Source organism: Syngnathus acus, chromosome 12, assembly GCF_901709675.1.
Source record: "Syngnathus acus chromosome 12, fSynAcu1.2, whole genome shotgun sequence".
In the NCBI taxonomy this organism is placed as follows: Eukaryota; Metazoa; Chordata; class Actinopteri; order Syngnathiformes; family Syngnathidae; genus Syngnathus; species Syngnathus acus.
The window spans coordinates 11604346-11631246 of NC_051097.1; the positions used below are offsets into that span (position 1 = coordinate 11604346).

General features: G+C 53.0%; 4 protein-coding genes across 7 annotated transcripts; 2 read left to right on the forward strand and 2 right to left on the reverse strand.

The window, feature by feature from the left end:
* Nucleotides 1-5106: 5106 nt before the first annotated feature.
* Nucleotides 5107-20015, reverse strand: ap3b1a (adaptor related protein complex 3 subunit beta 1a). Of its 3 annotated transcripts, none has more exons than XM_037266103.1 (27): nt 19715-20015; nt 17640-17715; nt 17461-17535; nt 17254-17349; nt 17023-17183; nt 16894-16960; nt 15469-15651; nt 15230-15385; nt 14572-14669; nt 14452-14506; nt 14283-14354; nt 14137-14199; nt 13941-14073; nt 13750-13859; nt 13504-13680; nt 13236-13422; nt 13042-13172; nt 12816-12960; nt 12554-12737; nt 11903-12032; nt 11787-11835; nt 11528-11640; nt 8889-9117; nt 8212-8296; nt 8033-8130; nt 7838-7976; nt 5107-5403 (listed from the first exon to the last, which is right to left on the reverse strand). In XM_037266103.1, exons 1-27 carry the CDS (start codon nt 19831-19833, stop codon nt 5244-5246), a joined length of 3291 nt encoding a protein of 1096 aa, XP_037121998.1. In that variant the 5' UTR covers nt 19834-20015; the 3' UTR covers nt 5107-5243. The 3 variants fall into 3 exon arrangements, with proteins under 3 accessions (XP_037121998.1, XP_037121997.1, XP_037121996.1); XM_037266102.1 differs by lacking the exon at nt 19715-20015 and adding an exon at nt 18053-18359; XM_037266101.1 differs by lacking the exon at nt 19715-20015 and adding an exon at nt 18053-18363 and having other exon boundaries at nt 13042-13422.
* Nucleotides 20016-20482: 467 nt separating this feature from the next.
* LOC119131612 (cytochrome b-c1 complex subunit 9) lies at nt 20483-21363 on the forward strand. Its single transcript, XM_037266212.1, has 2 exons — nt 20483-20671; nt 20823-21363. The coding sequence occupies exons 1-2, from the start codon at nt 20531-20533 to the stop codon at nt 20868-20870; spliced, it is 189 nt and encodes a 62-aa protein (XP_037122107.1). The 5' UTR covers nt 20483-20530; the 3' UTR covers nt 20871-21363.
* A 174-nt stretch (nt 21364-21537) lies between these two features.
* Nucleotides 21538-23576, forward strand: eif2b1 (eukaryotic translation initiation factor 2B, subunit 1 alpha). Its single transcript, XM_037266186.1, has 9 exons — nt 21538-21760; nt 22116-22217; nt 22291-22427; nt 22510-22626; nt 22707-22819; nt 22892-22960; nt 23027-23102; nt 23175-23300; nt 23394-23576. The coding sequence occupies exons 1-9, from the start codon at nt 21748-21750 to the stop codon at nt 23547-23549; spliced, it is 909 nt and encodes a 302-aa protein (XP_037122081.1). The 5' UTR covers nt 21538-21747; the 3' UTR covers nt 23550-23576.
* Nucleotides 23321-26785, reverse strand: ddx55 (DEAD (Asp-Glu-Ala-Asp) box polypeptide 55). 2 transcript variants are annotated; one of them, XM_037266132.1, is made up of 14 exons: nt 26442-26785; nt 26325-26375; nt 26076-26162; nt 25795-25886; nt 25661-25723; nt 25434-25583; nt 25160-25352; nt 25000-25082; nt 24716-24847; nt 24560-24652; nt 24373-24487; nt 24143-24311; nt 23775-24073; nt 23321-23698 (listed from the first exon to the last, which is right to left on the reverse strand). In XM_037266132.1, the coding sequence occupies exons 1-14, from the start codon at nt 26547-26549 to the stop codon at nt 23573-23575; spliced, it is 1761 nt and encodes a 586-aa protein (XP_037122027.1). In that variant the 5' UTR covers nt 26550-26785; the 3' UTR covers nt 23321-23572. The 2 variants fall into 2 exon arrangements, with proteins under 2 accessions (XP_037122027.1, XP_037122028.1); XM_037266133.1 differs by lacking the exon at nt 26442-26785 and having other exon boundaries at nt 25795-25968; nt 26325-26371.
* Nucleotides 26786-26901: the final 116 nt, after the last annotated feature.

Below are 26901 nucleotides of genomic sequence, written 5' to 3' on the forward strand. Positions count from 1 at the left end.
GGGGGGGCGTCTAGGTGCCGCCACTGGCTAATTTGCGGTTTAATCAGCGTTTGTAATGAGACGCTGATTAGCGCAGGTTGGAAATAAAAGAGAATTACAAGGAACGTCTGTCGGAGTCCAGTGATAATTCACTGCTAATTGTCGCGATTAGAGGCAACGGAATGACTTTGGGATATTGGAATGCCCCTCGCACCGATCTTGGGAACTAGTCAAATGAGGTCTTTCATAAAATAATAACAATGAGAGACAACTAGCACCCCACACTGCTGTACTTCACAAAACACGTCAAATACTCAGGAAGCCAATCGTTTTGGATTTTCAAAGACAACAGCTGGGGGGGCTTGATGTGGGAGCGAGCGTGGCTTGGAGGGGCTGAGACGGGTTCCACGGCACGCGCCTCCTCGGCCGGCCCACCGCCTGAATAGCAAATGTGAAATTAGCTCGAAATGTGTGCAGGAAGGCCCTGGCTCAATTAGCGCTTAGCAAGGAAGCAGAACTCACACACACATACATCCTTTCCTTCCTTCCATCCTCCCTCCCTCCCTTCCTTCATCTGTGTGTGTCTCAATAAGTGTGTTGGTGGCGCACTCGTCGACGTGAACGGATAAATGTGCGAGCGCACACACATGCGTGCATTCATCACGTCAGCAGAAGTGTCCGCCCATGATTACCTCTTCCGAGCTTCCCGGCAGTGCGTGCGAGGGAGGGAAGGCGAAGGGGGTGACGGGTGGCTAAATGAAACTTTGGAGGGGGTCACTGCTTTTGCGCTATTCATCTTCCTCCGCCTCACACGCTCGCTCGCCGGGGCCGGCGGGTAATTACCTCTCGGCGCGCTGCGGCGCACCGCTTCATTATGTCCCCACGCACGCACGCACGCACGCACGCACGCAACCTTTGTAATCGCAGACAGGGAAGCGTGCATGCGTGGTCGCCGAGCGTGTCGGGATGTAAACAGCTCGCACGCGCAGCTGAAGCCTTCAGCCAAAGCGGCAAGACTTCAGGTCAGCGAGCAGCAAATGGCTGACACGTCCGAGCAGAGCAGAAATGGGTGATGAATGACAAGAAGGAAAATCGGAACTTCAAGCCATGACTTTTTGGCCAACGTGACTGAGCCAATACGGCCACTTGAAAGCAAAATGGGAGACTTGCAGTTTCAGCCTTGTGCTGACCTCTTTCTGACTTTCTGACGGCTTCAAATCAAAGCGAAGCCTAACGGAAATGGCCGCCTGCCCGCTCGCTCGCTCGATCGGCCCGTGCTGTCTCGTGGCTGGATAAACGTTTGTTTTGACGGGCGGGGCTGGGCCGGGGGTCCGTGGGGGCCCCGTGTGTCCCTGACAAGATGAATGTTGTGATGATCCAGAGGTTTCACTGGAGGCGCTCAACACGCCTGTTTGGCTCCCTGAGGTCCACTCGGAGTCGACACACTCACACACACACTTTGTCACCATGACAGCACTCGGCAAACTTGGGAAAAAGGAAGTCAAACAGAGTCCGTCCACCTTGAGCTCCAACGCTCTTGCTTTGCAATTCATGTTGTGACAAAATACATTTCAAATATCTTCAGGTTATTTTTTTCCATCTGGTACGTATTTATTTTGTTACATCATTGATCAATTATAAATAAACTTACAAAATATGAATTATGTTCAAAACTATAAAATGCAAAAATGTCAGCGAAAAAAAACCCATTTATTTCATCAAGTAAATTAATTACAATTAAACTACAGCTAATACATTTCATAAAAGACTGCAAATGAACCCTAACGCTGAATAAAATATATTTATGGATAAACACAAAAGTATTAGTGACATCATTTGAATCCAAATTACAATTGAAGTCATGCACAAAATAAGTTCAATAACAAATCATTACTTTTGCCTCCCCCCCCCCCCCTTCCTGTTGAAGTAATTGTACTGAATTTGAAATCATACATGAAGAAATGGAGTATTATTTTGTCCGCTCGTTTGATTTTCCAAATTTCAATTTTGTCCAGTGGTCCGAATTGCTGGCCTCGCTCGCGACCCCGAAGGCCCCGGCGTGAGCGAGCGAGCGGGGAACGCCTCCTTGGCAGGTTGCGGGAGTAATAAAGAAGGCGAAGCAATAGGGCGTGCGATGGCGCCGAGGTGCCGCCATTCATCACGCCGCTCGGCTGACGGCCGTCGTTCATCATGCTCAATGAGGCAACAAATAGGAAAATGACCATTTGGATCAAACACATCTGCACTCATCCGCCCGCCTGCCTGCTTTATTCCCATTAACTACGCCCGTAAAATACGCTTGTTGTTTTTTCCCCTCGCCGCCACCGCCGCGTTTGTTTTTGGTGTTTTTTTCTTTTTCTGACTCGCCACGGCCACTCTGCACGCCGCCTCTTCCGAACAACGCTGTCGCGCCGACCCAATTACACAAACCGTCAAGTCGATAAAAAACGGAATACAACACACACATGTGGAGAGGTTCATAATCAATAATAATCTAAGAAGACGACAAAAACATCACAAGGCTCAATAAATTACGGCAGACTCACCGGAGATGTCTTTTGCTAGCCAATGGTTTTGCTCTGACAAACCAATCAGACGACGGGAAAATGGTGACATCATCGAGGGCCGCCGCCCCGCCCCGCCCCGCCCCGCTGATCCTGTGAGGACAAATCCAATCGGATCTCGCTTGAGTGCAATATCTCCATTATATGGTACGAAACGATTCATCGGATCGTCGGCTCGTTGCCGATTTGAAAGCTGAAGCTAGGACTAGCAGCTAACTCGCAAAAAGACACACGTCTCTCAGCCTTGAGCCATACATCGCAGGCGGCTAAACCCGCCGTTGTTCCTCGCCTTCGCCCCATAAATTGGCGCCGGCAGGCAAAGATGGCGGCCGGGATGCAAATGAGCCGCGCTGTCGAGGTGTTGGCGTAATGGAGGGTGAAACGGCGCCGTCGTTAGCGCTTATTGGCTTTACGGCCATCTTGTGCGAGACGCTCGGCGCGGCGCGTCTTTGGGCGGTGTCGACGTGCGTGATCTGACTGCCGCGCTTTTTCAAACTGGAGTGCCGCGGTGCGGAATAAAGTCGTCACAGCCGCTGCTTTATGAAGGCTCGCTGATAAATCGCCGAACCACCGCCACGCTCGGGCGGGCGGGCATCGGCCGCCCGCCTTCATTCGCCACTCGGCTTGTTTACACGCCGCCGCCGCCATTTCCGCGGATCCGACAAATCAACGGCCAAGGGGGACATCCGTATGCGCCAACGGGTCACCGGGCAGACACTTACAAATTTGTGTGTTCTTAAGGGCCAGAGTCAGAGGCTCTCCACACTTCACTTATTTTCTGTATTTGTCTTTTTTGGAATTTAACAATAATGACTTCTCACTTTGTTGTTGGTTTTTTACTTTTATTTTCCCCCTTAGCTTTATGATCTGTATTTGTGTACATCCGTAAGTGAATTGTGGATATACTGTATGTAATTGTGTGTGTTGTGGGGCTGTCTTGTGTTCCCCCCCCACCCACCCCAGGTGAGCGTATGAATAATGCATTCCGCTGCCTTCTCATGACAGCCCCCCTCCTTCCTCCACACTCTTGACGGCATGGCTGCTGATCAAAAACGACATCGCAAGGTCCAGGCGGACCACACACACACGCGTGTGCGCCACACATCAAAATGTGTATTTCCTCGGGGGCAAAAATTCCCTGGAGAAGATGGCATCCGAATGAATTTAGAATCATATATTAGCCTCCAAGTTTAGCCTGCGCTATTTATCTGCCGAATGGAGGGCGGCGACCAATCAAACAGCTTTGAGCGCTAAATAGAGTCAGTATTCTCTTTTGTTTTGGATCAAGTTTCACTTGAAATGCGTCAAAGGCGTAAGACCATTTGAAAAGAAAATCTGAATTTATGCCAATAAACAAGTCTCCACTGCATTGAAAGCATGTGGCTCCTCCCGCTGAGCCGATATGTGGCGTCAATCAATTTCTAGCCAGCGCCTTCCATCACGTCCTCCTGCCAGCCTAATTAGTATGCATTAGCAATTAGCGGACCTAATAGGACGCACGTTGATTGCATCCTGGCCGCGAGACCACCACCAGGCAAAGGAAATGCTCCTGTCAGGCTGCCACCGCTCCCAAAAACAGAACAAAAAAGGCATTTTGTTGGACTTTTAAAAAAAAAAAAAAAAAATGCTCTGGACCCATTCTTTGTTGCTCTTGAAAAGCATCTTGTACAAAAAAAACCAGAATTGTACTTTTGTAAGATTCACATTTTTATTCGCAATTTTATTCTTGCCAAACCGGACGACTTTTGGGACTCAAAGCAACGACCGGTATTGATTTGTTACCGTGGGTGGTTTCAAGCATGGACGGGGGAGCTCTTAATGGACTGGGCCAGTTTGTTAACAGGATTATCACTGGATTAGCGTGCGATGATACGCTCCGAGGGCGTAATCCCCTGCGTGTGTTTGGCCACATGTGCGCGGCCTTTTCACATGCTAACTAGCCGGATAATTGTCCCGAAGGGGAGTCCATCCACAAAATCCCTCCGCCTCACTCTCCATTTAGCCCGTCTCAGGGACAAAAGGAGCGTTTAACTCCCCAACCGGGACACCAACCTTAAAAAAAAAAAAGAAAAGAAAAAAAACACCGGCCTGAGCGTAGGTTAATTGAAGGTCACTGTGTGGGCCTGCAAGTGAGGATTTAGAAAAGGCCAATTAGCATTCAGACGCGCGCGCACACACAAGTGCATCCAAATACCGTCTGGGGTTTCCACCAACGATGTTTGTGCTGGACTGGATAAAGTTATTTTGTTAGCTTGCATTACTTTAAAAGCCTCGGTTAGCAACGCTCCGGGAACATGTTTTCAACCTTCATCCTTCTGCGCTTTCCACGGCAGAGAAACAACAGAATGGGCTCGGAAAGCGTCGGCGCGAGAAAAACAGCTGTGTGTGGCGCGCAGGTGATGGATGCGGGTGGAGACGGCGTGACTGACGGTCGAGCTAACAGGTGTTAGCCGCCGCCTGTCGCCGAGTCAAGCGCTTCATTTGAGCCCTCGTGCAATATGAAAAGAAGAAATGCGGCAAACGTGACCAAACTCAAATGTGCTCGGGAAGAAGGCAAAAGAGATTTGAGCATTTGAAACGGTGTCCTGTATTGGAAGAAAGGGGACGAAATGCAATCACCGACAAAGCTCACGTGTGGTACTAAACATTAGCAAATGTTTTTGTAAAAGACGAAAAAATTAATTGGAGCTGAGCTGAGCTCTATGCCTGGCTGAGGGCCCGTTTGAGGTCTCGCAGCAACATGGACGCCATGACGCTCTTCTCGGTGTTGACGGTCAACTTGGCGCCGCCGCCCGGCTCCTCCTTCAAATCCAGAAGCACCAGAACCAGGACCCCGCTGCTCACCGTGCGAGCCGCAAACCTGCGCCGGGCACCAAGGAAACAACATCAGAACAGGTGATGCAAATTGCAGAGGAATGGAGATCGGTCGGCTGCTTCTGAAATATTTCGGTTTCTCCCAAGGAAAACAGAAAGTTGTTGGGAATGGATTTTCCACTCCTGAAAAAGTGGATGGATTTGGTAGCACCCCGCTTGCCCCCCCACTTTTTTTTTTTTAAAAATGCATAAGGAGCGTCTATTCTGCCGTGGAGTGACAGACAGCTGACGGTGCAGCCCGGCCTGGCCCGGCCCGGCCCGGCCCGGCCGCCCCAGCCGCCACTCAAAGGCAAGTTAAAAACTCATTTTATGGACTGTGGCCGTCTATTGAGTGGGTGGGGGGCCCGTCCCACTGGGGGAATTCCCAGCTCGCAATTTCCATGGAAATGCTCCCGGCGCACATGCTCCCCGCCATTGAGGGCTCTAACAAGAAGGCTGCGACCCGCTGTGAACCCCCAGCCTTCCCGCTGCCCCCGCCCGTCCCTGCCATCTGCCTCCATTTAGCACGACAAGCCCCCCCCCAAAGCAGTAGGCGTCCGCCAATTAGCACGAGAGGGAGGGGCGGGGGGGTCAGCGTACACAAAGCAAGCGTGGCCGGCTCCCAAAGTGTCTGCGGCGCTCTCCAGGGAGCGTCTAAACAGAGCAGAGGGAGTTTATCATCCGCCTCAGCCTTAATTAAAATATTAGCCACTTGTCTCGACGCCTCTTCAGGCCTGAGAAGCACTTGCTGCCGCGCTCCTTCCACGGAACCCCCTCCCTCCCCCGCTAATGGATTTGGGAAATAAATGTTCCATTTGCCGGGCCTGTTAACAGCAGCCCGAGGCCGCTTTGATTGCGGCCTTCTGGAGACGGAGTTTCAAGCGGATATAGCGGCCACTTTATTTGCTCAACTGCAGACGGAGGCAGGCAGGCAGGAACGTCGACTCTTTTGCTAGCCGCGTGCGACCGAAGCATATCTTTTGTTGAAATGTCGCTGTGGTAGCTTAATGCTACTACCAAACACCAAACGGAGGGAGGCTGTTCTTCGCCATTGTGGCCAGGACGAACATTTCTCCAACTGAATGATAGACGCAGCAACTTGAATGGCAGCAGTCCAAATTGCGCTCGCTAATAAAACGGGGCCACCCGGCGCGCGCGTAGCCGTGTTAGGGCGGCCGACCCGGCACCCTTTTCGAGCGGTGCCGAGCGGCGCGCTAAACGGCTCATTGGTATTCCCGTGCACTCGCCGCAGCTTGGGCCTTAAACGGCGCCTTAATTGCAAAGCCGGGCGGGCGGATCGCCATCGATCGGCGGGGCTCTCCAATTACCCGCCGCTCCTTCTCCTCACTCGACAGAAGCGCGCACCCCACGCCATCTGCCTCCCCGTCAGCCGGCCGGCCTCACCTTTACACCGGCCCGGTCAGGGGTGGACGGCAACCTTACGGGACTTAAGCCGGCGCCACTCAGGAAACGGTGTCCTTCAAACGAGCGGACGGCCGGGCCAGATGGCCGACGGGCCCAATGACAAGTGTCGGCCCTCCAAACTTGGCCATTTCTTTCTTTTTTTGCGGCCAATTGTGAAGAACACCCAACTTTTCATTTTGTCTGGTTTGAAATGCAGGCAGCAAGGCAGAGCAGAGTGAGCGAGCGAGCGAGCGGCGAGAGTGGCTTCGCCGCTAATTGAATTGTGTTTTTCTAAACAAAGCAAAGCGCCGGCGGATTTGGGGGGGCGGCGGCTCGCACTCCATCACATTTGCCTTCAAACGGACTGAAAAATGGAAGGCATTTCTTTTATTCCGCTTGTTTAGGCACAACCAAGAAGAGCCTTTTCTCCATTTGCTTTCCTGCTTGATTTATTGCCATCCATCCTTCCTCCCTCCCTCCCTCCCTCTGGCAGCAATCAATTAGGCAGGGGGCTTTGGCTCAGCTTGGGAGAAGCAGTGCTGCGCCCTGCTGATCAACACCAGAACTGCTTCTGTGACTCTTCACAGGTGGATTGATCGATGACGCGGGAGCGGCGGCTATCCGACCGACGTTGACATTGATTTTCTACTTTCCTTGTGTGTTTGTCGCCGCCGCCGCCGCCGCAGCCGCCGCAGCCGCCGCAGCCCTCCTCCACCTGCAATCTTTAAGAAGCGCTCACACGTGACGTGCCAGGGCAGGCAGGCAGGCAGGCAGGAAGTGAACGAGAGGCAGACGGAGGGAGGAAGCGGCGCTCTGTCCAATTATCTCTCGAGGTGTGGCGGCAAAGCACCGCTTACGTCCGAGGGAATGGTTCCGCGGCACCAGCGAGATGGCGGCTAAGCACGTCTTTAGTCCAAATGAAGCCCGTCAACTCACTTCAACCGGGTTCTTGGGCAGCGAGAAGGCGGCAAAGGCACGCACGCCTAAGTGCCCGATTTGAGCGCAGCCGCATGGGAACGACTCCTATTTTGGCTCACCTGTGGAGATGACTCTCGGAGGAGGCCACAGCGCCCACGTTGGCCACCGACAGAACTCGCCTAGCGACGCCTTGGCCGGACATATCGTTCGTCGCCACGGCGACGGTCGCCGAGGTTTCGTTCATGCCCCGGAGTTGACCTGAGAGCGCAAACGTTTAAAAGGACTGGAAGGTTTTTGGTTCCAGTTTGACTCACTTTGCTCTTTGCAGAAGTCCGTCTCAGAGAGGCCGCAGGGTGTCAGAAGTTCGCCCACGGCAGGCTGGATGAATACAGCGAAGCGCTCCTCTTTGGTGCTGAGAAGTAAGGAGAACATTGGGTTTTTGTCTGATATGTTGTTCCTCAAAAGGATTTTGTTTGTTTTTTTCTTTCCCTACCAGAGTTGGAAGTTGGCCGCTTGCGTGGAGTCATTGAAGTCGATGCCCATGGAGACCGTCACGGAAGCCTCCGGATCCAAGCGCTCTGTGGGGGGGAAGAAAGACAGAAAGGGGGGGAGTGAGCAGTGAGTGACAAGGGTGGCGAGGAAGAGGAGGAGCAGGTGGGGGGGTGGGAGCGCGGCAGAGTGGAACTGACGTGTCCGGCCCGTACTGGCAAGGCCACGGGCGTGCGTGTAAAGGCTGTCCTTCACGTTTCCACGACAACAAGCTGGTGATGCATCGGTGTCAAGGAGATGAGGTGCCACGCAACCGTGGATACCATCCAGACAAAAATGCTGTATAAGATGAAAAGCTACAAATCCTTGCTCCCCCATTAGCACGCAAGCGGCAAGTAAAGATTTGTCTGCGTGAACGGCGCCTTTTCTTCCTGCCGGCCGGCGTCAAGCCATCGATCCCGATCACCCGCCTCCATCCATGATCCATGCGCCGCGATCTGGAAATTCGGCGAGAGAACCAGCGCGGGGCGAACTGGCGGGGATCTGCCCGTTGACCGACTCTATAAACCACGACGGCGGTACCTTGGCTTACGAGTTGTATTTGTTCCGTGAGCAAGTGTGTAACTCAAATCCATTTTTGAAATGCCACGAATCGATTTTGTCTGCGAGGCATGCGCTCACCGATGGTGTTGAAAGAGTGAATCTGGAGGCCGGCGGGGCCGCGCTCTCCCACGTGGATCTCCTCCAGGGGGCGCTCGCAGCAGTTGCTCAGCGTGACCTGCACGGCCACCGTGCCGGACCCGTACAAGCACGGCCGGCGGGGGAAGTGGTACTTTGCAGACAGGCCCTTGCCGCTCATGTGGTGAAGCAAGTCGTAGCTTTGCACCGGCACAAAAGACCGACTCGTCACCTGGAAAGGGGCAAAATGCGAACTAAACAAACAAACAAAAAAGCAGTGCGGCAGATTCGAGCCTGAAAAAGCTCCCAATTAAGAAATGTCCTCAGTGGCGGATAGAAATGGACTGGATGGATGTTGACTTGAATCAAATTGGAATGACTAGAAAGACGAGGGCCCGCGGAGAGGCTTTCTTTTCCTTTAAAAAAAAAAAAAAAAGCTTTCACCCTTTCAGTGGCAGGAAATTGCATTAAAAGAGCGAGATGTGATGCTTTGTGCGACGCTCTCTGCTCGGCCTCTTGATTACTTTAAGAGCACTTTTATTGGCAGCTACGAGAATATTCCCTCCGTCCCCCTTTTATCCAGCACTGGGCTCGGGATTTTGACGACAAAAAAGTCCACTTCCTTTGATGCCGATTGTTGACTCATTTATTTACTAATCGCGGGCCATTCATTTGCCACATCAAAACAAAACGGCCGACTTATTTTAGCAGCTCCCGTTTTGACGGGGCGGGCGCCTCGTGTTATTTTAAAAGGACAATCGGAAAGTTCACGTCCTTGACGCCGCTCCAATAACAATCTCCTCAACACGTCGTAAAGAAAGCCTAAACAAACATTTGCCGGCAAATTTATCGGGCCGCTTTGGGACACGTCGGTGGTGTCAATAAAGGCGGGCCGGAGATTTAGCCGTCGGGCTCAAGGTCCCCCCCCCCCCCTCGCAGGAGGGAGGCCCGGCAGCTTTGCGAGTGCTCGTCATCGCCCGTTTGACACAGCGGGCAGTTAACGTGCGACGACGTGAGCGCTTGTCCTCTTCCACAGGCCATAACACCTCAAGTGTAAATAAAGACAACAAGAGGGATGTAACCTTGACTCCCTTGTCAGCTCCCCCCCCCCCCCATCACCACCTCACTCGGCGGACAGCGAGGTGACAACGAGGGAACACGTTGATTGAGAGGCTCTATTATGCGTCAACTTAAAGGAAGGCGGCGTGATGGATGGCAACGCCGCCAGTCACCTTCAGAGGGACGGCCGGCGAGGATGCGCTTCCGATGCGCTTCCGATGCCTCGGTGGCAAATGACCTGAAAATCCCGCTGACATATCCGAAAGGGGCTAACGGGAGCCGGGCGGAGCCTCGCTCGTGCGCGTGTGACGGCCCATTTACAAGAAAGGGATGCAGGGGAGGAGATTTAGATTGAAAATCCATTTCTGCTTTCGGGGTAGGCAGGCGGGCGGGCGAGAGAGAGGGAAAAAAAATTGCTTGTCGCAGTGCCTTCCGGTGGCAACTTTGGGGCCTAATTGTCCCCTCCGGTGTGTGGAGATGACAATTAATGGGGGGAAGGCGCAAAGACCTTGGTGGCAAATTGAATTAAATCAAAGTTTGTCACAGCCGAGCGTGGCCCGCTCACTCGTGCGAGTTGGAGTCTCCATGCCGGCCGGCTGACTTCCTTGATGCCAATTTACACTGTTAATTGGCGAGACGCACGCTAGCGCTGCTTACAGGCCGCCCTTCGTCGAGTCCGTAAACAAAGCTTATGAGGGAAGACGGAAACGTTCCTCAAAGCCGGCCGGCCCGCCGCTTTTTTTTTTTCCAATCTGGCGCCGAGAGGTTTGCAAATGAACAAATTACAATGGCCCTCTTCTGCGCGTGATGGGGTCAAATGCCACTGACAGTTCAACCCCCCTCGGATCAGAATCGGCGCTGGAAGAGGTCGGCGGCGCCTACGTCCAAATGTTATTAGAGGCGAGCGGGCCCATACGAGAGAGGGCAAAGACGCTGAGTGGGGTTCATCTAAATGCATTTGCTAAGCACGCGGTCATTCTGGGAGCGGGCCCGAGCGAGCGCTCAGCTCAGCTCAGACCCATGGGCAAAATAGAAATGACACGGAGGACAAAAAGGTGAGCGCATCTAGCCGCCGCGCACATCGTGTGGTTACGTATGCATGGAATTGTCCATCTGCATTTCTATCGGCGCAGTGGAGTCGCCTGTGGAAATAAAATCAGTGGATATAAACTTTGTCTTTGCCAATGCCGGGTTCATTCATTTAGTCGCACTACAGATTTATTGAGTGTAAATTAAAAAAAAAAAAAGAAAATGATGACAGGGGAAGGGGTGGGGGTGGGGGGGCGATCTGGACCTTTTCCTCCCTCTTAGGAATAAAACACAAAGTACACACGAGGGAAAGGGCGAGCGTCAGATGTACACAAGGAGGACACGCGGGAGAACGCCAACGGAGAGCCGCAAGGCCCGCCCAGCCAAATAGAGTTCAAGGGGGCGGGACAGACACGACGGGCCATAAATAGAAGCCGCCGCTGCAAAAGGTCAACAATGCACGCCTTGATGGAGGGGCTGTTGCCTGACACTTCTTATCATGTGCCAACAACACACACACACACACACACACACACACACACACACTTGCTCACCGGCGTGGTGGTGGAGGAGGAGGAGACGGCAGAGAGCGAAAGTCCTTCCAGGTCAGCCAGCAAATTGGAGGAGAGCCCCGAAGACTCGCTGGTGTTTGCGGGCGCCGGGAAAACTGACAAGCGAGAGAGAGCACACCAAGACGGCATGTTTTAGGCTCCTTTGCTAGCGTACGAGCTCACTTTTTACGTCCCAGTACGGAACAGGAACAGCGTGAAAGAAGATCTACACACACACAGTCGGTTGACACGACAAACTCACAGTCATGGAGATCCAGCAAGGACACTTCCTTCTCAGCTGTCTTTTGCACCTGCAACACCAAGACGACGTGTTTTCAAACAAAAAAAAAGACAGATTGGAAATTCCCCCCACGTTACCTTGGCTTTGGACTCCACCTCGTTCATCTGCTGCTTCGCGGCAGAAAGCTCGTCAGAGTCCGAGCCGGACTCCGAGGAGGAACTTCGGGTGGATGAGCCGCTGGTTTGCTCGCCACTTTGCTCGGAGTCGCTGAAAGGTGTGAGAGACGAGCGTCAAAGTGGCGAGGGCTTTCGGGGGAATTCCCGGACGAGAGCAAAGAGATGGACGCCTTTGCTAAGCTAATTGAACATTTCTCCCAGCTCGTCTGCTGGTTGGTTGGCCGGTTGGCGGGCTGGCGGGCCGGCCGGCAGTCTCTTCAATTTGTCCCCATAATGAGTGTTTACTGACTCCACCCGCGACTTTGGGCCGTTAAATTAATGAGGGGAATTGTGACGCTGGCCGGCCGGCTCTCGAACGTGAGCCGTGACGAGAAGCCACTATTCATTTGGCCTACGCATTTCATTGGCGGCCAACGGGGAAAAAGTCACATTCATCACGGCGGGCCCGATTAGGCCGGGCCCGGAACGACTGAGCCCGTAATGAGGGCGTTATGCCGCGTTTGTTACACTGGTGGAGCTCGGGGGAGGCCAGCGGCGCTATCGATGGCGCCGGCAAACGGCGAAAATGGAGCGCAGGGCAAATTTGAAAAGCCGTTTGGGCTTTTGGAGTACCTGTCAGCTGCGTGGCATTTCTCCACCTGAGCTTTGCCCGTCTTCTTTTTGGCGGCGGACTTCTTCCTCCTCTCCGAGCCGTCAGAGCTCTTTTCCGATTCGCCGGAACTTTTCCCAGAGTCGGCGGAGCTCTTATCGGACTCGTCGCTGCTCTCGTCCTCTTTGTCGCTCGCCGACTCGGACGCTGCGCGCACGGACCGGAGCGGAAGATTGCCTCAATCTGTATTGGACGACTGGAATATTTGCTCCACCAGTTGCCAACCTTCACTGCTGCCGCTGCTGCCGCTGCTGCCGCTGTCGTCGCTGCTGCTCTCCGACGCTTCGTCCTGTTCGTCCTCGTCCGAGTAGAACTTGTCGTCGGATTTGGGAGGCTTGGCCTTCCCGACGGGCGGCGCCCACTCGTTCACCTGAAGGTTTGAGCCTCGTGAGGATTCGACGCATCACCTTACAAGGCGCGACTCCTGGTCACTTTTGTTTGCGTGACTTACCGGCTCAAGGACCTCCACGTTTCTGACGGACTGGTCGGGCGCCACCGCCGGCCAGTCCGACAGCTCCTGGTATCCGGCGGCTTTGCTGTTGAGACTGTGCGACAGCGTGCCCAGTTGGAAACGATCTCGATCTGCAAGGCGGCGGAGATTGTTGCAATTTGCACTCTTGGCGCAGATCCGTCGGCGCCGAGTACCTTTGAAGGCCGACTGAAGCACGGGGGCGGGCTTGGGGGCCAGAAGGATGCGACGAGCGTACTTGTTGAGGGCGCCGCTCTTGTCGCCGGGCACGATCAGCTGCCGTATGAAGCGAGTGCGATCCCGGATGTCGTAGTTCTGGTCGTACTTGCCCAGGTTGAGGATGTACTGGGTCAGCAGCTTGGTCTGGACCAGACGGTAGTTTAAAAAAAAAAAAAAAAAAGGTTCAAAAATGAACTCGTCATGGGATCGGGGGAGTCCTCGCACCTGCTTGGAGTTGGTGAGGTAGAGCTTGGCCGCCAGGTTGACGGCCTGCAGCTTGACGATGTCCTCCTCCGCCGTGAAGCTCTTTGCAATCTTGCGCAGCACGTCGGGCGCGATCTTGGGCACGCGCTCGCAGTACTCGCCCATGAGCCACAGGATGCTGGCGCGAGCCATGGGCACCTGCGGGAGCCCAACGGGAGGCTCGCTCGGTCGGCTCGATGCCTGGGATAATATCGGCGGGGATCTTACGGTGATTTTGTCAAAGAGCTTGGCCATGTGCTTGATGATGTCGCCGTGCTGGGCGGGCTGGGTCAGCAGCAACTTCCGGATGACCACCACGCTCTCGGCCACCACGCCCTCTGCGCACGCAAGATGACAACACGGGTAGAAAATTTGGAGGTGGCCTTTTATTCTTCTTATCAGGTGCAGCTCAGCCGTACCATCCCTGTTGGACAGCAGCAGCACCAGCCCGTTGAGGCAGGTGTCGGTCACCTCGCTGATGTTGGTGGCGCACCTCCCGATGGCCTGGATGGTGGCCGCCGCAAAGGCTTTGTCCTGACTCTTCACGTACGTCTGCCGGACGAGCAAAGTCAAGGCCGGCCTCGGTCGCTCCCGCGTGCGGAAAAGAAAGCAAACCTGAAACTCTCTCAGGATGGTGGAGATGTTAGCCTCGTTCGCCAGGTTGGTCAGGATCTCCAACTGCAAACAAAACAAAAAGGACGTGAATTTATTCTTATCATTTTTTTAATAAAGCCATTTAGCGTTAGCGATGTTGCTCACACCTTGAGTGTTTTGATGTGCGTGTTGTCAGTGGAGCGGACGTAGAAGCTCTTCATGAAGGGCTCAAACATCCCCTGGGTGGATTGAAAACAAAAATCGGAAATTAAAAGCAGCAAGGCGGCTGGCCGGCTGGCTGGCTGGCTGGCTGGCTGGCGTTTGAGCGGCACTCGCCTTCCTCTGAATGGACATGGTGGCGATGTTCTGGAGAACCACATACTGGACCTCCCTGCGGCACACGACAGATGGCGGTTGGCCGTGTGTGTGTGGGGGGGGTGAGGCTCAAAGTCTTACCTGTGGCTCCTCAGCAGGCGCACCAGCGACTTGGTCACCACGCTGACTTCCTGTTTGGGCGCCAGGTGCCAGTAAAGCTGCGCCACCGCCATCACCACCTTCAAGCACATTTGCGCAACTCATGTTTGTTTGTTGCAAAAAAAAAAAAACTAGAGGTGCAGCTTCCTAAGAAAAAATTGAAAAATAAAAGAAACGAGCGATGCTGCACTTTCCCGACAAGCGCAAGTTTGCAATGTTTGAAGATGTGATGTTGAGCAAAGGACTCGTTTTTCCAGACGCGACACGTGTGCGGAAAGGCGTCAATGAAGATGGAGAACGGCGCTGCGGTTTTGTCACTGTCGGGGAAGGAAAAAGAAAAAAACTGCCGCGCGTGTCCCATTTTTAATGATTGGGAAGCGGCGAGGAGACCTTGAGCTTGCGCCGCCGCCGCGTGATGGAGAAGCGCTCGGCGGGTGCGGCCATCTTGTGACAGCGAGCAGCCCGTCTACGCCTTTTGGCGTTTCCACAAAATGGCAGGCAGAAATACATCAGCGCTGACAAGCGGCGGGGACTCGGAGGCAGCGCCATTTTCAAGCTAGCAAACGTCCATTGGAAACAAAACAATATCTGCCTTTGCCGTTTCCCTTTTCCAACACGCATGGAGCGGGCGCCAACTCACCGCCGTGTTCCGACTCTGCAGCAGCGGCTTGGTGTTGCGGAGCAGCAGCCGGTGGTCCGGGTCCATCGCGTAAGCTTTCGCCTCCGCTTCCTCTTTTTTCCCTTCCGGCTCCGAGTCGTAGAAGGTCTTGTCGTCGTTTTCCACAAACACGGCCCCCTGGGGGCGACGGCGAGTCATTCAAAGCAACGCGAGCGCCGATGCGGGAGGTCAAAACGGCCGGCGCTGGCTGGCTGGCCCACCTCCCGCCAGGGGCTGGCGAACTGCGTGCGGGCGTAGCGCGTCAGCATGGAGATGATGACCACCTGGCCCCACTCCTCCACGTCCACCAGCAGGTTGCACAGCTTGCGGTAGTTCTTGTGGATCAGGTCGATGCGATCCGGGCACACCTCCTCGAAGGCCATCACCACGCTGCCCGCCACCAGCTGCTCGGCCACCACCCAACGAAGAAATGTACATTTCATTATGAGAGGAAAAAAATGGCAGCCCTTAAAAGTTTCAATGGAGTCATTTTCACCAGTGCGAGAAGTAAAGCATCAATTGCGGCCGGCTTTGCCACAAATCAAAGCAATTTCAGGTGCAATTCCCCGAGAAGCAAAACAAGTCTTTTGTTTTTTACTCGGTTTGAGTTTGAAGGGCGACCAGAAAAACAATTCCAAAAAGATTAGCTACAGCTAAGCTAAGAGGATGATTTTTTTTTTATTAATAATTGTTTCCTTGAATGTGTTTTGCAAAGAATTCTAATTAGGCTGACGGGAAGGCGGGCAGGGCTGCGTCATCACGTCAAACAACACTGCAGACTTTTTTTTTTTTTGATGGATGGTGCGTGGCGGGGTCGGACGATCCTTCCCTCCTCCTTAAATGAATGTTTGTCCCACCTACAGTAGCTCCTAATCACTCCCCCCCTCCCATCCTTTGCTTTCAATTTGCCGGCGTAGGACGGATCCATCATTTATCTTGTAATGGCGACATAATAGATCCATCACATTAAAACAGCTGCGCAAACTCCGCCGTCATCACGACGTCCCATTTTGTCTGGGAAACGACCCTGCCCCTCCCCGCCCCTCCCCGCCCCGCCATTTCAACAAGCAAGCAGGCAAATGTCAGACGGCAACAGCGACTCGGAAAGCGTGTTCCGCCGAGTCTGCCGAGGTCCCTTGGAAAGTACGACGACAACTTTCAGCTCTCGTGCGATTCACGCTGCATGTTGCGTTTCGACAAACAAAGTGACAAAGTCGCTCGACAAAGGCACTTGTGACGTTTATTAAATATTCATCGGGGGGTTTGGCCATCAATCAGCAGCGCCCACCCTCCCACCCCGCCTCACGTGCGCGCAGAGAAGTCATCTGTCTTCGTTAGCGGGCCGCAGCTAAATATGCTCCGCATCTGCTCTCCGGCTGGCCGTCCCACGCCAGCGCTTGGCCTAAGCCGCTTTATTTGTTGGGATGGTATGCTGGGAATACGTAACGGCGCCGCGCTGTGCGTGGGCCGTCGTTCAATCAGACGTCCGACGAGAAACATTTGGATTTTTGAAATTTGACACCAGTGTAAGGCTCCAAGACGACAGACGACGTGTTGACTTAAGCGGCCGCTAACAAAGACAAACAAGGATGGGGGGGGGGGGGCAAAAAGCTTGACTGTGGCGCCCTCCGGTGGCCCGCACTCACCGTGCTCTTGTCCTTCAGGAGCTTCTCGATCACTTGGATCAGGTGCTCCTTCTGCTCGGGATCCAGGCTGAGGAGTGGAAAAGATGAGAAAGGAAAAGACGAGAATATCTTGGCGGCGTGGGCGGGTACCTGTAAAGCTTCTGGATGGCGTGGGCAGAAGTCTTCCTGACGTAAGGCGACAGGTCGGCCGCCGCCTCCTTGATGGCCAGCATCACGATGGGGACGATGATGGAGACGCGGATGCTGGACAGGACCCTCAGCGCGCTGGCTCGAATCAGCTGGTTTGGGTCCTGTTGCACAATTTGACACATACTGAGTGGAAAAACATGCCACATGCTGATGAGTAAAGAGACAAAAGACCTTGAGGGCCCGCTGGAAGGTGCTGATGGAGAGCAAGGCCAGGTCCTGCTGCTCCTCGGCGTATCTCACCAAGTACACGTACACCAGCTTCTTCAGCTGAGTAACGAAAAGAAGAAAGCACTCGGAAACCGAAGCCCTTCCCGCGTTCCGAGCTGACGAGGTGGGAAAGGGACGCGGCGGCGGCGGCGGCAACGGCGGCGGCTGTACCTCGATGTTCTTACTGGCCACGTTCTTCACCACGGCGGGAAACAGCTCCGAGGCGTTTTTTCCTTTGGCGATCAGCTGCGGAGAAAACGGAGCGTCTGCTGAGCTTCCCGAGAAGTTGAACGTTGGTAGGTGGGACGGCATTTTTGCGGGCCGCGCACGTAATCCACGTCGCAACTCACCCCGACGACCCGCTTCATGGCCTCCAGTTTTTGCGACTCCTTGTTGCTCTCCAGCATTTCTTTGAGGTCTTCGTTCCTGAAAACAAGATGACACAAGATGACGTGTGCAAGGGCCGACGTGGGAAAGAAAAAACAAAAGTAGGTGGCATTCATCACTCACTCATTCCTGCGCTAACGCTAAGACCGGGGCAGCATTGTGAGCCACAACACAGAGGCGTGTTGTGCTCAACATGATTGGCTGACTGCACAAACGCCACCGTCGCACTTTTCACCAACGGCACATTTGCAATCGGCGCACACAAAGCGCAAATAGAAAGTGGCCATTTGGGCTGAAATCAATGAAGCGGCTTCGTAAATGCTTGAGAAGTCCAGACTAGACACCTCGGGACGTCCTCGGGGGCGGCCCGTCGTACCTGTCAGCGGGCGACTTGTTGGCGGAGAGCGTCAGGGTGCGTTCTTCCTGGCTCAGATGGGCCTTCAAGGAGAGCTGCAGGTGCTCGGCCGACACGGCGGCCGACCTGACGGCCACGGCCGCCTCCGAGCGGAAGCTCAACAAACGCGCGTCCATGGCGAGAAGCTCGGCAAAACAAATCACAAGAGCCGCTCGCACCGTGTCCTTCTTCTGCCGCAGGTCTAGCGGGGAAAAATCGGCCGCCGCTATGTCTTGTCTGCTCTGGAGGCTCCGCTACTTCTTTGCCCAGACACCTCACAGTCTGTTTGGCAAACCCGAACAACGAGAAGAACGTACTGCCAACGGCCACGTGACCTCCTCGACTTTGCCTCCTGAATTGATGCATTGTGTCTCCATAGACATCTCACTGGGCTCACTCTAGTCAACAATCATTTGTTTTAGCATTTTAGCCATGTCTGTGTATGTTCTTCTGTGGGTTTTTAGCTTGTATTTTTTATTCTATTTATTTTTCATTTCATGCACTGATCGGTTGGCACTTTTTAAATTTCGTTGTACATGTGTGACAATGACAATAAAGATCTATTCTATTCTATTCTATCTGGAAAAACATCTCCGAAACGTCTCTCTCGGCTTTCTTTTCAAGTCTGATAGCCAGAAGGCACGGAAAATGATTGCATCTCCATCATTCCACATTGGTGGAGAACATCCTAAAAATCTGAGTCCAAAAATTGTCTTAGCATTTCAAGCATCTGAAAACAAAATGCTCTTTTAGAATGTCAGGTATCCTAAAAACAACAAAGATCCTTTTCTTAAGGTCCTAGTTATTGACGAGAAAAGTAAATACTTGGAGTTTCAACTCTGGCGAACACACGTCGTTGGTCTTAGTGTTTGCAAAAATGTCAACGTGTGTTCTTGTGAGTTGTTTGCAGAACCGTGTGACATTCCACGCTGCCACGCAACTGCAGTCGGACACAATCCCGAGAAGCTCCGCTGAGGTGGACGACTAAAAACAAAACACTGCCCTCTGGCGGACACTGGCTGACATGACGCCTCAAAGTGTGCCTCTTTAAATATGGAACGTTCGGCACGGTCCACTTTTGCAAACTTTATTGAGCCAAGGCTAGACTTGACGTGAGGGGGGGGGAGAAATAGTGCCTATGGATTATTTTAAGACCGATGCCGATTCTGATATTCGGCGGAATCAAATTCCAATAACCGATGATTAATCCCCCAAGATAAATAAAACAAAAACAAACTTTAATAAACCGTTTTAAAGACATGTCAATATCAATGAAAGCTTTGTTTTTAGATTTGCATACCTTTTTACTTGTTTTGTGATCCACTGGAACCCCGAAGTAGTATTTCGAAAAGTACGTTTAAAAAAAAAAAAAAAAAAGTTGAAATCGCTCAACATTCTGATATGGTCTCAGCGTATCGCGGCTTTGAGCAGAAAGTCGGGGTGAACCGTGCTTCCCGCGGTAAACGGAGGTAGGCGCAATGGGACACTTTGACCCAACTTTGGCAGCTGACTGCCATTGGCCATCACTTGAGTTGGAGCTAGCTGCAACAGTTAGCCTCCGCCGAAAGCACGTCGACGTGGCATACGCATCTCCTCGGCTCTACCCAAAGTAGGGATGAAAGAAAACGAATAAAGTTGCCTTACTTTTTAAAGTCGGCGCTGAAGAGCCCGAAGGCGGCCCCGGGGACGCTGCTCTCCTGGCCAGCCTCCACCGCAGCCTCCGCTCCTCCACCTTGGTCGTTGTACAAAGCTGTCGTCGACATCTTCCAAGCTTTGTTCCCCCACGCAAAAAAACCAAACAACAACTTTCCACGCAGTATCGTCAGTACGTCGGCGTGGCGTCTGTTGCGGAACTTGAAAGGGAAGCGGCGGACAAACTTCTCGAGATTTTCCTCCAACTTCTTTTTTAAGATTCACTACCGGAAGTCCGCAGCGAGCGTCATATGACAGGTTTAGCGAGTGCGGAACGTAGATCTGTGGCAACCAGAGGTCATCTCCCATTGGCTTATGCCGCGGGAGGCGCTCTCCTATTATATTTCTATGCTCCGCGTGCTGGACCGGGTCAGAAGACTGCATGTGACATCTTCACTCGGGAAGACTAGTTTCTTCTTCTTCTTCTTAGAATTAAGAACCGTTTCATGATTTATTGTAGCCTTTCTTCGAACACCAAAAGTTCGAGCAATTCAAGTATTGGATCTCTAAACTTAACCTTGGTTAGAACCTGGAATTTTACTTGCAATCATATATTGTAAGTATATGCCCCACTACTTAAACACGGCATTCTGATTATGACCGAGTTTGTCGAATAAAAATGAATCCGATGAATCCATCCCTTTAGATCAGGGGTGCCCAAATTGGGTTCTGCACTGGCGCCCCCTGCTGTCAACTGAAATTAACCTCTGTTTGTCGTAGCGGAAATGAGTCGCCGCGCAAGCGCAAAGGCATCACTCCACTGTCAACATGGCGCTAGCAAAGTCCGTGTACAATCTGCTCTTCAGGAGAACGTCCACTTTCGCCGTAACCATCATGGTCGGCGCTGTCTTCTTCGAGCGAATATTTGACCAAGGCGGAGACGCGATCTTTGAGCAAATGAATCGCGGGGTAAGATGCTTTACCCGTGCGGAATTTGTGCTTTTATCCTGACCTTGCATGCAGTCAGAGGGCGAAGAGCTGCTAGGCGTTAGCTAGGCTAGCATCGCCTGTGCTGTCCAATTGAACCTAATTATTCGTCACATTTTGTGTTTTATGTTAGAAACTATGGAAACACATCCAACACAACTACGAGAGCAAGGAGGAATAATGGGGACACCGGTTTGCAGAGGCTGAAGGTGACATCATCCTGCCTGCTTGGACTTCACTCACTTATCCACCACCGAACTAAATAACAAACATGGACCGATGTGCTTTACATTGGGCCCAAAGTTTGAGCAGACCACCGCCAAGATAGAGCAGTGGACCCCCGCCACTTCATTCTCCCCACTCCTGTCATTTGTGCTGCGATTATTGTCATCGCCCCATATTGTAAATGATTAAACATGTTGCTGTCAAGGGATTGTGCTACCGTTGTTTCCTTGCATTATTATTATTATTATCATTATTATTATTCATCTCAGTCTTTTCCTACCCGCGTAGAGCCAAGACACATTAAAAATTGTCACTGCCCATCAAAAAATGTCACGAAGCGGAAATAGTCAACCTTTTGTCTCAGCTTACTCACAAATGCACTTATTGTGAAATGTTTAAGTAGACACAGCGATGACTTTGGTGGCTGAATGTTTATCCAACTATTTTTTTAAAAAAGCGCCTTATAATTCCGATTTCGCCCATGGCACCGATGTGCCGTTCCTAAAACGCACGCTTGTCCTTTTTCAAATTACGAAGCAGCTCCAGTCCAAAAGGTGGCGATAAGTAATTCACTCACATAAACCATCGGAATCAACTGCCGTTCGAGGAAGAAAAGACCGCATCCGACGTCATCTTTGTGCGACACGTCAACTCGCAGCGAAGTGACATCCAAAAGTTGCCCACGCAAAGCACATCACGTTTCTGAGCGGACGTCGAAAATATTCGGTCGCCGCTTTGCTGATTTGACTCGAGGGAGTTGCAAGGACTCGGAGTTGCGCTAAAATCCAAACCACGATCAACTGTTGGCATCCAGAGAAGGGAACCGCGGCAGCATGAATGAACAAGGTAAGCCAAGAACTGAGAGGGACGCTGGAGTCTTGTGTGGGTGCTGGATACAACGTACGTGTGTATGGCGTCTCGTGCGTGCCTTGTCATTTTGTGTTTGTTTGGTCATTTTCTGCTGTCATTTTGCACGTGTCAGTTGGTGTTTTGGTTTGGGCGGAATGTGAGCGAGCGAGCGCGCGCGCAGAAAACTCTCCAAGCGCCCTCCTCCAAATTCAGATGTTATTTACTGCATGTGATGCTCTTCTTTTTACAAGCTAGAGAAAGGGCAATACCATGCAGTACTTGGTAGAAAGGAAATCATTTTGAATACGTGCCATTTGCCTCCCCTATTTTATCGTGTGCATTTGTTGCGCAGAGCTGTTGGAGTACTTTCGCAGCCAGCTGAGGCAGGACCCCGACGTGGCTTCGGCCGTGGCCGCCATCCGCACGCTGCTGGAGTTTCTCAAGCGAGATGAAGGCAAGGCGAGGCGAGCTCACCTGGGTGCTTGTGCTCTTGCTGCCGTTATTACTGACGACCTTGTGACCTTCAGGCGAGACCCTTCAGGGCCTGAGGGAGAACTTGACGTGGGCCACCGACCGCCTGACCAGCGTGGACTCGTCGGTGGCCGTGTCGTCGGGCGGCGAGCTCTTCCTGCGCTTCATCAGTCTCACGTCGCTCGAGCACAAGGTGGGACGCCGAGCAACACGCACACCCAAAGCGTGGGTATGAACCGGCGTTGTTTTGCTGTCGCCATGGCAACGTTCGGCAGGAATTGTCGCGCTGCAAGAAAGTGATGGAGGAGCGCGGGCAGCTGTTTGTGGACAAGATCTCCATGTCTAGGGGCAAAGTGGCCAAGCTGTGTCACACCTTCATCAAGGACGGAGCCGTAAGTGTCGACAAAAGCGAGCAAAGGAGCAAACATTGGTGGATCTACGACGTGTGACCCACCTGTCTATTGCGGGACAGAAAATCCTGACGCACTCATACTCGCGGGTAGTCCTCAAGGTGCTGGAGAAGGCGGCGGCCGAGAAGAAACGTTTCTCCGTCTTTGTCACAGAGTCGCAGCCCGACGGCGCCGGGTGAGTTGCCGTTGCCGCTGCCGCCACCCATCCTGGCACTTTTTCTTCTCATCCTCACTGTTGTAAAAAAAGGCGACTGATGGCCAAGCACCTGAGCAAACTCAACGTTCCCGTCACCATCATCCTGGACGCTGCCGTGGGGTGAGAAAAAAGCCTTTGTGTTGTTTTGTCAGGGAAGCCTTTCTACTTTTCTGTCTCCTGCATTAGGTACATCTTGGAGAAGGTGGATCAAGTCATTGTAGGTGCTGAAGGCGTGGTGGAGAGCGGCGGCATCATCAACAAGGTTTGCCACCCACCTTGCGTCTTGACTTCCTTCCATCTCCTTACGTGAACCCCCCCGCCCCCCCAACTGCAGATCGGCACCTACCAGATGGCGGCGTGCGCCAAAGCCCACAACAAAGCCTTCTACGTGGTGGCCGAGAGCTTCAAGTTTGTGCGCCTCTACCCGCTCAACCAGCAGGACGTGCCTGACCAGTTCAAGGTGAGATGACCCGGGAACACTGTGGAAAAGGACTCTTTTTATTGTGGCCCGCAAAATGTGCCCATGCCCCCGCCTGCGTGTGTGTTTTGTCAGTACAAGGCGGACACGTTGAAAAGTAGCTCCAACCTATCGGAGGAGCACCCCCTGGTGGACTACACGCCACCCTCCCTCATCACGCTGCTCTTCACCGACCTGGGCGTGCTCACGCCTTCGGCCGTCAGCGACGAGCTCATCAAGCTCTATTTATGAAACGTCAATAAAAAGAAATGTCTTTAATGTTCCGCCCCACCGGTGAGCTGTCGTTCAAAGTCGTCCTCGCGGATTTGCCCCTTCTTCAGTTTCTTCAGCAGACGAGTGTCCTTCAGGAGCTCCTCCATGTCCCGCTCGTCGTCTGAGCCCTAAGGACAGAGACGAGACGCGACGCGACGTTGGTAGGTGTGCAAAAATGATTCTCTGTGTCAATCTGGCTCTCACCTGTGCTCGTTTTCTCTTGGCGGCCTTCAGCTTGCGTCTGTCCTTCTTGGCCTTCTGTTTGGACCACGCTTGGTTGCTGGTACTTTTCTTGGCTTTCGTCTCGTCGCCGTCCAGCCGCCTCAACTTGAGCTCTGCCAGCGTCTTCTGCCGCAGCTTCTCGCGTTGTTTGTCCTTGAAGCGAATGGTGTCTGTGTCCAACGCTGCCGGCTGGAAGTCGGGGAAGCTCTTCCCGCGCAGTTCCGGCATCTTGGGCAGGCGTAGGAGCGCGAAGCCGCGAGCCAACGAGGGAAAGTCCAAATCTACTGGGGGCAAAGAACGTGCTCAAAAAAAACCCAAAATAGGCTTGTTGTTAATGTTGACGATTTGACCTTTAACCCTGAAGATGAGGCTGCACTCGTGCTTGGCGTAGGCCTGCACGTACGACACGAAGGCCTTCATGCCCTTTTCGAAGACGGCGCGGTCCGCCTGCGCCAGCGCTTTCACTTTGGGCATCACGTCCACCACGTCGCTCACAGCGGGCATTTTTTGCAGCGGGCACTGCGGGAGGAAACGTTGCCATTTGTATTTGTTCTGAAGGGAAAAAACGACTGGAGCTCACCTTCTGGTTGATGGACAGGAAGTTGACGTAGGACTCCTCCATGGGCAGCAGGAAGACCAAGGCGTTGCCACGGTTACCGATGCGCGCCGTGCGACCGCAGCGGTGCACAAAAGCGCTGGGAAGAAGGCGCCGACGTTAGGCCGACTCGCTGGCGGCCGCAAAGAGGCCACGCGGGACGGCGACTGACCTGGCGCTGCTGGGGGGGTCGTACTGCAGCACCCAGTTGACGTCGGGGATGTCGATGCCCCGCGCCATCACGTCCGTGCACACCAGGATGCCACTGCGACGGCGCCGGCGTGAGGCTTCCACTTCCGGACGGCCGAATGGATGGACGGTCGCTCACCTTTTGACAGCCCGGAAGTCGGCGAAGACTTTGTTGCGCTTGTCTTTCATCTTGCCGTGGATGCAGTGGACGGGGACCTTCTTCACCAGAGTCTCCAGAGCGCGGCCAAAGTACTCCACGCAGGCGCACGTGCTGAGGAGGACGAAGAAGAAGAAGAGCGGGGGCAGGGAAGAGAAAGAAGATTGGCAACGTTAAGCGGGAGGTGCACAAGGTGGACGGGGAAGAAGAGGAGGAAGAAATAGGGAAAGACAAAAGGAGGAGAACGAGCAGAAGAAAGATGGCACCTGAAGAAGACGAGCTGCTTCTGGTGTTTGTGTTGCCGTAGAAACGCCACCAGCTGGTTGAACTTGTCCTCGGCGCGACACACCTGAAGCGCAGCCAACGTGAGCGGCGGGCACGTGCGAGAGAGACGCTTGCGGGCCCGTGTGATGACGACCGACCGACCGTATAATAGTTGCACAGTCTGGAGGGCGTCCTGCGGGCGGCGCCGTCAGCGGCCGCGCCCTTCTCCTTGACCACGATGCGGACCGGGTTCCTGAGTCCAGCGCGGACCAGTTTCTCCAGCTCCTGCGTCTGCGTGGCCGAGAACAGGCCCGTGCGCCGCTGCTTTGGCAGGAAGCTCAAGATGGCGTTCAGACTGCCGGGAAAACGCCATCGTTAGCAATAGCGCGTTAGCGGCCAAGTGAAGCCAAAGCGTTTCGGTGAACGTAGCCTTTACCTGTTCTCAAAGCCCATGTCCAGAAGTCTGTCAGCCTCGTCCAGGACCAGCACGTCCAGACTCTTGACCGAGGCGGCCAGGTCCACGCCGTCCCCCTTCCTGCGGAACATGTCCTCCAGGCGGCCGGGGGTGGCCACCACGATGTTGGCCCTGGAACACCAAAACCGTTGCCGCCCTTGATTTGTTGAAAATTCTTCAGCCCTAACCACATCGGCGTCTGCCTTTACCCGCTTCCTTTGAACTTTTCGACATCCTCCATCGGGTTGTTGCCTCCGATCATCAACATCTGCCTGGAAACAAACGAGACGGAAACTTGTTGGCTACGACTGCTTCCTTTCACCTGGGTTACGGGTCGTCTTACGTGAACTGCGGAAACTTTTGAAGAAAGTGTCCGATCACTTCGCTGATCTGCGCGGCCAACTCGCGCGTGGGTGTGACCACCAGCGCACCCACCTAGTACGTGTCCAAGAACATACATGGAAAGCATAGGAACCCGTGAGCAATGAACACGTTGCTGGGATCGTTGCCATGGAAACTGAAGATGTGAATTTCAGATTAAAAACTGCAATCATGTTATTAAAGGTCAAGCTTTCACATCTTCAGCCTAACCGGCTAGTAGCCTCAAAAGGGGGCAAAACACACCTGCATCTTCTTCAGCTTCTCTTCTCTCTTGAGCAGAAACTCCAGGACGGGAATGACGAACGCCAGTGTCTTCCCACTCCCGGTTACCTTCACACGTCACGCCCGATCAGAACAAGACACACACACACACACACACACACACACACAAACAACTGTAACGCAACTTTCCTGACAGACATCTAGAAAGATGGATGGACAATCAACATACTCCATTTGGATGTTTATTTTTTAGAAAAATGGGTCACTCACTGCCTCGGCAGCCACGTCCTTGTTGCCCATAAAAAGTGGGATACAGGCAGCCTGCACACACAAAACAATGAATGTACTGCAGTCTTGTTATTCAAGTTGTGCGTCAATTAAACCTACCTGGACAGGAGTCATGTGCGTGAATTTGAGCTCGCGGAGCGTCTCTAAGATATTATTGTTTAATTGAACAGGTAAACTCTCCCACGTCCCGTCGGTTGTGTTTTCCATATTAGCTAAAAGTGGCACCGCGCGAAGACGATTAGCCCACGCTACGTACTACCCCACGAGAAGATTACACTTCCGGGTTGCGAGTCACGTTGGGAGAAAAGGCTTCGACAAAAGCGGTAGGTTTTTAAAACAAACTTAAAACTCTTAAAATAATTCTTAAATTGTCGTACTACTAAAATATCTGCAAAATAAATTTTCCCCGCGTTGAAGCTAGAATTCGTTAAAGAGAAGTCGTTGTCTTATTGATGAGAACACTTCCGGGTTGCGTCAATGTTTACGTTTTTAGTCAAACCGGAGCGCGTTATTTAAAATGGGAATTTAATCCGCCTCCTAAAAAAGCCAATTTTATTTT

Coding starts and splice junctions, on each gene's coding strand:
- LOC119131612 (XM_037266212.1), top strand. CDS start 20,531: ATGGCGCTAGCAAAGTCCGTGTACAATCTGCTCTTCAGGAGAACGTCC. Junction 20,672..20,822: donor TTGAGCAAATGAATCGCGGG/GTAAGATGCTTT, acceptor GTTTTATGTTAG/AAACTATGGAAACACATCCA.
- ddx55 (XM_037266132.1), bottom strand. CDS start 26,549: ATGGAAAACACAACCGACGGGACGTGGGAGAGTTTACCTGTTCAATTA. Junction 25,083..25,159: donor GACTGTGCAACTATTATACG/GTCGGTCGGTCG, acceptor GCTGCGCTTCAG/GTGTGTCGCGCCGAGGACAA. Junction 24,312..24,372: donor TCCTGTCCATCAACCAGAAG/GTGAGCTCCAGT, acceptor TTCCTCCCGCAG/TGCCCGCTGCAAAAAATGCC.
- eif2b1 (XM_037266186.1), top strand. Junction 22,218..22,290: donor GTTTCTCAAGCGAGATGAAG/GCAAGGCGAGGC, acceptor TGTGACCTTCAG/GCGAGACCCTTCAGGGCCTG. Junction 22,961..23,026: donor ATCCTGGACGCTGCCGTGGG/GTGAGAAAAAAG, acceptor CTCCTGCATTAG/GTACATCTTGGAGAAGGTGG.
- ap3b1a (XM_037266101.1), bottom strand. CDS start 18,207: ATGGACGCGCGTTTGTTGAGCTTCCGCTCGGAGGCGGCCGTGGCCGTC. Junction 17,350..17,460: donor TGGCCAGTAAGAACATCGAG/GTACAGCCGCCG, acceptor TTCGTTACTCAG/CTGAAGAAGCTGGTGTACGT. Junction 11,836..11,902: donor AGGTGGAGTCCAAAGCCAAG/GTAACGTGGGGG, acceptor TTGGTGTTGCAG/GTGCAAAAGACAGCTGAGAA.